We start from the raw sequence: 8,747 nt of genomic DNA, 5'->3' as shown, positions 1-8,747 counted from the left end.
TAGAAAGCAATAGTGCATTTTATTAGGTGGAGTCCAGCAAAGTCTCACAGGCCTTGACGTTACTGACACAATTGTCCACATACAGTAGATTATGGAGTCTCTTAAAAATAAGAGTGCTTGCCAAGTCCCTTAACGGCCCGGGTGAAGAAATACCTCGCAGTCAGAAATAGAAAAGAGTTGTATTCCAAACCTCAAATGAATGCCATTTGCCATCTAGACCTTTGTGTTCTCATCATTTTAAAGACAATCATTCCCCTTCAGAGACATCAATCTACATACATTTTTAAAACAAAGTCATTTTGTATATTTCTATCCAAAGAAACATCTGCAGCACATCTTTAATAACTAACAGACACTTTGAGGCTGATTAGTGACTTGCTTCCAAGACACGGATTCACACAAACACTTCGAGACTTAGCACACATGATGAAAACAGTAACATGGAGTACTTTTCTACAGAAGCACAATTTAAAAGGTTTGTAACTCAACTGTTCAGTCAGTTAGCTCGATTTTTGCACAGGCATTGTCATCAAGTAGCTTAATTCTAAGCTACACATCCATCCATCTTCAAACCACTCCTCCCAATTTAGGGTCACAGGGGAGCTGGAGCCTGTCCCAGCAAGCAACAGGTGCACGGTGGGGTACACCCTGGACAGGACGCCAGTCCATTGCAGGGCACACAGAGACAAAAACAGACTCACCCCTAGGGGCAGTTTTCCCAAAAGCCAATTATCCTACCAGTGTGTCTTTGGACCATGGGAAGAAAGCGGAGCACTAGGAGAAACGTCATGCAAACACAAGGGGAACACGCAAACTCCACACAGACAGCACCCCACGAGGGAATTGATCTCAGGGCCCAAGCTCTGCAAAGCAACAATGTAAGTCCCCCAAGCCAAATATTCACAGCACTTTACATTAGAATGCCCTCAAACAAACATAATCAATTTACAAATATAAGCAGGCTGTCAGGATGTAATTCTCTTTGTGGTACATCTACAAAGAGGGGCATTGCTGTATTTAGGAGAAGACTGCAAACAAAGACAAGCTTTTCTGTTTCCTTCCCCATTTTTTTTAGGTCAGGGCTTTGCAACTAGGTCCTGGAGATGCTGGCAGCGTCTTTGAGGTCTTTTTTCTTTCCCAGCAAAAGGTGAGCTGGTCTGTCCTTGGGGATTTCCAGGTAGGTCCCGAACAGGTGGTCCCAGTGAGTAAAGTAGGGGGCGTAGTTGCCACGGAGAAGCTGGTGGTGGGCTTGGTGGAAAGGGGCCCCCCCAAGCAGGTGGAAGGGCACAAGGCGATGGGTAGCCCAGGGCAGGTCGTAGCCACAGTGGTACTCCACGGCCAGCCATAAATTGAGCAGGTGGAAGACTACCTCGCTGAGTGGATGGCAGCCCAGCAGGGCGGCGATGGAGAGGGCCAGGACCTGCAGGGACAGCAACTCCCAGATGCTGGAATCCTGGGCTGCCAGGGCAAAGGTGTCCCGGTGCTGATGGTGGGCACTGTGCATCAACTGAAACATCTGTGGTACCCTGCAGAAAGCACCAGTCATACAACTGTTCAGTCAACAGAGTAGAACAAAACAGAATACTTCACATATCCACGATTCCTAATTCCCCATCAAGCTCCAGTCTCCCCCAGGACTCCAGTTCCCCAGTAACTCTCAAGTTCTTCGGTCCAACTAGCAACTGCCTAATCAAGGTCTTGTCTGCTTTCCACTGCATTTAAAACATTCCCTCATCTAAATGCAGTCATGTGCACCATCTGCCAAAAATCAATTCCAAAATCATTTTCAAAACAGGAAAGAAAGAAATAACGACGTGACAGTTGCTGGAACATAAGGGCATGAATTGGGAAGGAGTACTTTGCGCGGCAGTGTTAATTATTTAATTATTATCAAATTACTTCCCTGGTTTCTGTTGAAGCTGTGTGCTGATGGGCCACTATTCTCTCTTACTGTTTTAGTTATAGTTCAGAATTTGATCTAAAACAAATAAATAAAATAATAATAGAATACTGTGTAGAATGAGGTCACCATATTACAAATAAGATACCGGAATCACTCCAGAGAAGAGCAAATAGACACATTCCCAGGACAGGCCCAAGAGAATGTCAGGCAGAGAAACTTGCAAGGAGACCTGACCCAAGCATCCACAACCCTCAAAGGAGCTGACAAGGTCAACACAGCTGACATTCTCAGAACAGAGACACACAAAGCAGACAATTCAAGTACAAACTAAGGGAAAGTGCAGTTAAAACTGAGAACAGGAGGTATTTTTTCCACAAAGGGCTGTAGGAATCTGGTAGAAGCCATGTTTCAATGCTGACAGGACAGGATCAAGACAGGACTAAATGAGATCCCTGGATTAATTAGGTACTAGTCCCCGAATGAGCTAGGTGGGTCTAATAACCTTCTTTTGTTGGTAACCTTTCTACATTCTTTAGTTCTTATACAAGATTTCTAAAGGTCTGTTCGGCAGAGAGAGTGTTACTACTGCTCTAAATAGTTAAACAATTCCATACCAAATTTCTATCAGAAATCCTTTTTTATTCCTAAAATTGTTTAAGATGATAAGTCGTATTTTTAGGCATGCTTTCCACACTCTAAATAGTAGCTTTTTATTATTTCTATAAGGAAACACAACTGAATCCTGCATTTTATTCATATGGATGTATAATCTTTAAATGCTGACAACATTTTTATTCACTTAATCTGTCTTACTTGGTTAGTCAGAAAATATTTCATGCCTGGAAGAGTTGTTGGGAGTTTTTCTATCTCCTGCGTTTGCTGAATCACTGATAGACTGCAGTGCACTCAGAAGACTCTTCTTATCACACTCCAACACTTTCAATACCTAGAAATCTCCTAAGCATTTGACTGGAATTATTAGCTCCCCCAAAGTTACTGTTGAGAGAAAAAAAAACTGAAAAGCTGACACTAAAACTGCAGTAACTATGACTCAGTGGAAACGTCATATTCTTCACGGGTCTGAGATTGTTCACTATGTTTCACCCATTGCATGTGATGTATTGGGTGTGAAGAATCTATTTCACAGATCTATGCAACATCCTCCCCACTGTCCCAAGACAGGCAGATGAAACTAAAAGTTCATGTCCAAATGCACTATTCCATGTCCAAGGTGCTGCTCGTAAGTCACCAGCAATAGTCGCAAATAGGGCAACTTACAGTTTTATGGCCGCATTAAAATGTGATTTTCTAGGGTTAAAAAATAAATGATCATAAAGCAAAACAAAAACAAGCAGCTATAGATCTGCGCCATTATCACTCCATCTTGATTCTCCTGGTGAATTTATTAAAGACAATGTAAGCATTGAATCTTAATTTGCTCGGTGTTCGGTTAAAGTACATTGTTAGTGAAATCTTCTCTGGATTAATTAAGATTGTTTCTTTTGCACTGGTTACAGAATTTAAAGTTAAAAGCCCAGTTCCTCTTATGAACATTTGGTAGGTTATTGGAAAGGGTCTGCCTCATTACCAAAGCTAAACCACCACCCCACCTGCAGCTTGCCCTGTACAGACACTGAACGCCATGAACATTCATTACGAGATTCTAGCGCACTGAGAAAAGTGAAGTCACATGTTAAATGTCAAAACAATATGGTTTTGAATCAGAAAACTGCCACAGTGTGAGCAGCAACTTATTGAGGACTAAAGCTGTTGTGTATTTTGTAAGATATCTAAAGATATCTAAATCTTGCGGGGCTCCTGTATTCTAAATGCTGGAGAGTTTCTGATCTTTCATAACAGCACAGGTCAATACTTGCTTTACTTTTCAGACATAAAACAAGTGGTGATGTACAGTAAACCAGAGGTCCCCAGCCTGTATCCTAGTGGGCTTGTGTATGTCTGCTGGTTCTAGGCACCTATACCTGAATAATTAGGAGAGGCTGTTAAACTGGCCCAGTTAAGACGGATTTAGATCATTAAGAGCCCGTTTGGTCAGAAAATCTGTTGGCACACTGGAGTGTGGTCAGATCGCAGTTAAAGAATTCTACTGGTGACGGTGTATGCAGCTCCAGCCACAATTCAAGACTTGTTACTGACTCCTTCTAAAAAAACGCAGTACTGTATGGACTGCACCGTAAGTAAGGGGGTTCTTACAGGACCTCTGTCCAGAATCCATGGACATGTTTTTTTTTCCGGGGGCGGAAAACAAACTTTCTGTTTTCAGTTCACAAAGCAGTTTTATGCATTCAGCTGGCATTTCACAGACGGAGGGGAAAAGAAACATAGTCATAGTTTACAATCGCTAACCGTTTAAACTGAGAAGCAAACAGAATGAAAGCACAAACATAAAACATCTGCGACACCTCTTCCGCCCCCTCTTTAATTAAGTTATGTAAATGTCTTGCGCTTAGTTTTTCTGTGTCGTATGCAGATGTGTGGTGGTCTTTTCTGTGGGGGGACTTCTAAAATTCTTCCCTTTGCATTAAGTACAGTTTTACAGCAGTTTTTTGTAAAACACACTAAACAGTGTAATCTGTAGCTGTAGGTTTTGGCATAACTAACTTTATTTGAATGTAATGCAGAGAAGCGGTAACGGAGGTTAAGTAAGGTGCAGCACGTAGAGAGTAAGGAGAGTTACAGTAACTTACTGTATCTTCGTCTGTATTCATCAACAGACCGCGTCACTCGTGTTTCCTATTATGTTACTATTTCTAATATTATTATTCCTATACACGGGTTCTTCTGTTTTAAAACCAATATAATTTACCCATCCATCCATTTCTTCATTCACTGTAGGGTCGCAGGGGAAGCCGGAGCCTAACCCAGCAAGCATGTTAATTATCGTTAAGTATGGTTACGTGTACTTTCTACTTTATTGTACAAGTAGTAAACAATGCAGTCGTTTTTACTGTAATGACGCTTTACAGTAGAGGTAAAACTATCTACAGTTTTTTCTATACAATTATTTACAGCTTGTATTGTGCACTAAAGCTAAAATGACAGAATTTAGCATATAGGTATTTAAACAACAATACCTTACGAAATATATTTTTTTTAATAAAAAGTGTACTTTCTTTCTGGACAGCGCAAGCGAAGTATCACTACCTGTATGTTATTTACATCGCTACATTAAAACTCCGAGAACACGGGAGAGAATAACAACGTCGTTAACAGTTTAAGGAGAGCTGACATTACAAAAAAAAAAGTAATTTGGGTTTTTACCTATGGATGGAGATGTGCCAGGCGAAGTACAGAGAGTCGAACAGGAGCAGGCACAAAGTGACCTCGGTCAGGGCTCTGGCGCAGCTCGGAGCCTCGGCTGGCAGAGACGGCGTCCTCACCCGTTGGATGAGCAAGGTGACAGGGACGATCACCGCCAGGTGTTTGCGCGCTATCCTCAGCAGGCACTGCCACCACACCTGCACACTCGCCGGCTGGACCCTGATGCGGGGAATACGGTATCGGTGCAGCGTGGCACAGCGAGGACCGAGGAGGTCTAAAGCCAGGAAAGGTAAAGACATAGCCAGGTGAGCCGCGAACGCAATGAAAGCCGGGAAGAACGGTGACAGCAGGAGAGCGTCGTGACTGCGGAGCGCATCCCACACAGGCTGAAGGGCTACCGACGGTCCGACTGGGCAGGTGTTATTCATCTCAATGTTTGTTTGGGTTTTTTTGCTCCTTCGTTGATAATTTTCCGATTTCCAGTCTACATCTCGATTCGTTTTTCTGCTCTTTCTGTTGATGGAAGCAAACTGCCTCTTAATGCTTTCTCCACGACTTCGGTTCAGCCTGACTCTTCGCTTCAAAGAGGTGTTAAAAGAGATGCTTTGACGGTGTTACTCGCCGTGCGGTTACCAAGAGACACAGATCACTACTTCGGGACTTCGGGAAGAATGAAAGCAGAACAGAAGAGGGGAGTTTTGATGTGGGTGTGTGTGTGTGTGGGGGGGGAGTAGTATTTTGGAATGATGGCTCAACAAACTCCGGTCCAACATCGCTATCTCGACAGAATTGTGCATTTAGGGAAACTGTTGCGTTTTGCAGCAGCTTCGTTTGATCTTTAACTTCGTTAAATCACGAACAATTAATAAGTGGATAAGTTAAAAAAGGGAAAAGTGTTACATTAATTGTCTATCACAAGCCATCCACGTTTTCATTAATAGTAAATCATATTAGCACAGGAAGAAATTTCGATTACAATCAGCAACGAGTGCAACCTGTGGTCTTACTAACTTCACTAGACCCGGGGGACAGCTTGGACTTTTTATATTTCTTTTGCTACACAATCATCCATTTTTGGCACTTGCCTCACCCCCAGAGTAGCTCTGGTCCTCAAGGGCTACTGTCCAGAAGGCTTGTACAGTAAGTCTCTGTGAATTTCCATCTCCTCCCCACCAAAGGAAAGCTTCAAAAGTGTCCAATTAAGCAAATGAGGACCTGAATTAGGGCATTAAGAATTGAATTATTCAATTAAAAATTCAATGTCTAATCGAGATGTAATGATGTATACAGAGTAGAAAAAATAAATTAGAATCAGCGTATGGAAAATACATAAACCCCTAGTAAGTACAGTTAAGGGGGTAATCAACATGAGGTTATTAACTCATTGGGTGAGTAGTAAAAAAAGTACTGAGTTTGGCCAGAGCTATCATACGTGATGGTCAGATACTTTGGGAGTTTGGTTCATATCATACAGGTTAGTGGAAACATGTCATGCCACAATCAAAGGGATTTCTCAGGAAAAGAGGTAGGTCAGACAGTTGACAAATGGAAAACATTCAAAACCACACTGATAATTAAATAAAAACAAAAAATAAAACTTAAGTTTCAAAATCACAGTGACTTCACCCAGGACCAGAGACCTGCCAAGATCTCCCCAAGAGCAACCTGGCAAATCATCCAGGAAGTCACAGTCACTGCTCACGTCTCCTGTGTTGGCAATGGTTTTCATGGGCCAGCCAGGAAAAAAATCACTGCTCTCTAAAAAGAACATTGTCTATATATCTATGAATTGGCCTCATTAATCTGCTCTCATCCCCACTGATAACTGATATGTGTTGAGCGTTCTGGCGCACTATGGCTGCCGTCGCATCATCCAGGTGGATGCTGCACATTGGTGGTGGCGGAGGGGTGTCCCCGTCACCCATAAAGCGCTTTGACAGAAAAGCGCTATATAGTGTAAGCAATTATTATTATTAATTATTGTCGCCCCTCTCAGGATCTTCAAAGAACACAAGAATGTTTTTAGGATAGATGTGTCAAAAGTTGAGTTTCTTCTGAAGAACCATGAAACCATGCATTTGGCCTTGTATTAGGTGGAGAAAACCAGGTCACCCATTTGTCAGCTGAAGCTTATCTCAAAGTGAGGTCGTGCAGCATGACAAAGATCCTAAACGTACAAGCAGATATCCACCAGAATGGCAGAAGTCAAAATCCTAACCTTAGCCCCACTGAAGTGCTATGACAGCTGAAGTCACTGCTGCTAAAAGGGGTGCCACCAGTTACTGAATCGGGTTCACATACTGTACTTATTTACTCAAGGATTTTTAATGTTGGATTATTTTGTAAATCAAATAGTCCAAAAACATCTTATGTCTTTGTTTTATCCATTTGGTCATGTTACTTTGATCTTTCATTAAAACATTTAAGAGGAACAAATTACATTTTAGGTCTGCAAAATACAAGATTTTCGACCAACCCAGGAGGATTCTGTCAGCACTGTATTAGAACATGTTCAACACTTTAGGATATTTTATTTTCTTTTGAATACTTTATTTGAAGGTCAAATTGCACCCAATTACCAAGATGCCAATTTTTTAATTGCACCTGGTTACCACATTTTATCATGTGCTGCCGAGTCTCTCATGTGGAAAAAAACATTCAGCAGAGTACATGGGAGGAACAAGTCATTAAATAAAAAAAGGCAGTATTTGCTTATAAGAGACATTCCTCAATAAAAAGGATATTACATTTTAAAACCTCTGTGTTTTCCTGGCCAAACCATAGTCATCAGGGGGCAGATATCCTTTGGTACTGAATACTGAATACTGAATCGAAATTGAGAAAACCAGACTTGGAACATTAAAATGTTCCCTCTAATCCATGTAAGCTAGAAGCAAAAATAACTCTTCTTCTTATGGGTTTTTCTAGGGATTCAGGATTTTAAAAAACTTCTCTGAAGATCCTGTTAAAATGTTTTGTGATCCAGACAAAGGTTCCAGTGAGGACACAGGTCTACAAACCACAGAAAATCAACCTTTTGTGACTTCATGAAAATGAAGTCACCAGTATCGTGACACACACCCACACAAGAAGAAACACTAACCTTTTGAAACATGTGTGTAATAAAACCTTTAAGCACAAAGAACATAATAGAAAGGAAATATTACTCATATATATACTGTACATACACGTCTGGGAACTTGATGATGGTACCTGTCATACACTGCTGGTAATACAGTTCTGCATGACTAGCCAGGCTTGTCAGTCAGGAACCCCCAAAATTATTAGCACGCTAACACGTCTCTTAGGTTTGGCAATAAAGAGCACAGAATATCAGATGGGAACTGCAGACCAGACAAGACTTACAAAACGAAACATTTGGAATCTCGCAATGCTAACTAAAAGAATATTCAATAAGCAGTGAAAATGACCAGACGAACAGGTACAGATTCATTCCATGCTGAAAGGTAAGGAAAAGTTTTTGCCATGGAGTTTTCTTTGGAGAGTGTGTACAGCAATTGGAGGCCCACAGCCAAAACACTGTTTCTTTTCGTTTTACAGT

General features: G+C 41.5%; 1 protein-coding gene across 1 annotated transcript; it reads right to left on the bottom strand.

The window, feature by feature from the left end:
- On the bottom strand, positions 1-6,197 carry LOC148674332 (cholesterol 25-hydroxylase-like protein). Its single transcript, XM_088624424.1, has 2 exons — positions 5,186-6,197; positions 1-1,526 (listed from the first exon to the last, which is right to left on the bottom strand). The coding sequence occupies exons 1-2, from the start codon at positions 5,611-5,613 to the stop codon at positions 1,091-1,093; spliced, it is 864 nt and encodes a 287-aa protein (XP_088480550.1). The 5' UTR covers positions 5,614-6,197; the 3' UTR covers positions 1-1,090.
- Positions 6,198-8,747: the final 2,550 nt, after the last annotated feature.

Source organism: Lepisosteus platostomus, chromosome 3 (assembly GCF_059453375.1).
Source record: "Lepisosteus platostomus isolate fLepPlt1 chromosome 3, fLepPlt1.hap1, whole genome shotgun sequence".
Lineage (NCBI taxonomy): Eukaryota > Metazoa > Chordata > Actinopteri > Semionotiformes > Lepisosteidae > Lepisosteus > Lepisosteus platostomus.
The sequence above is the reverse complement of the archived record's forward strand: the minus strand, read 5'-3'. Positions and strand labels throughout refer to the sequence as shown.

Bases quoted from the DNA above. Each gene is read 5' to 3' on its own strand.
- LOC148674332 (XM_088624424.1), bottom strand. From the start codon at position 5,613: ATGAATAACACCTGCCCAGTCGGACCGTCGGTAGCCCTTCAGCCTGTG. The intron at 1,527-5,185 runs GTAAAAACCCAA...TGCTTTCTGCAG, and splicing joins TGGCACATCTCCATCCATAG to GGTACCACAGATGTTTCAGT.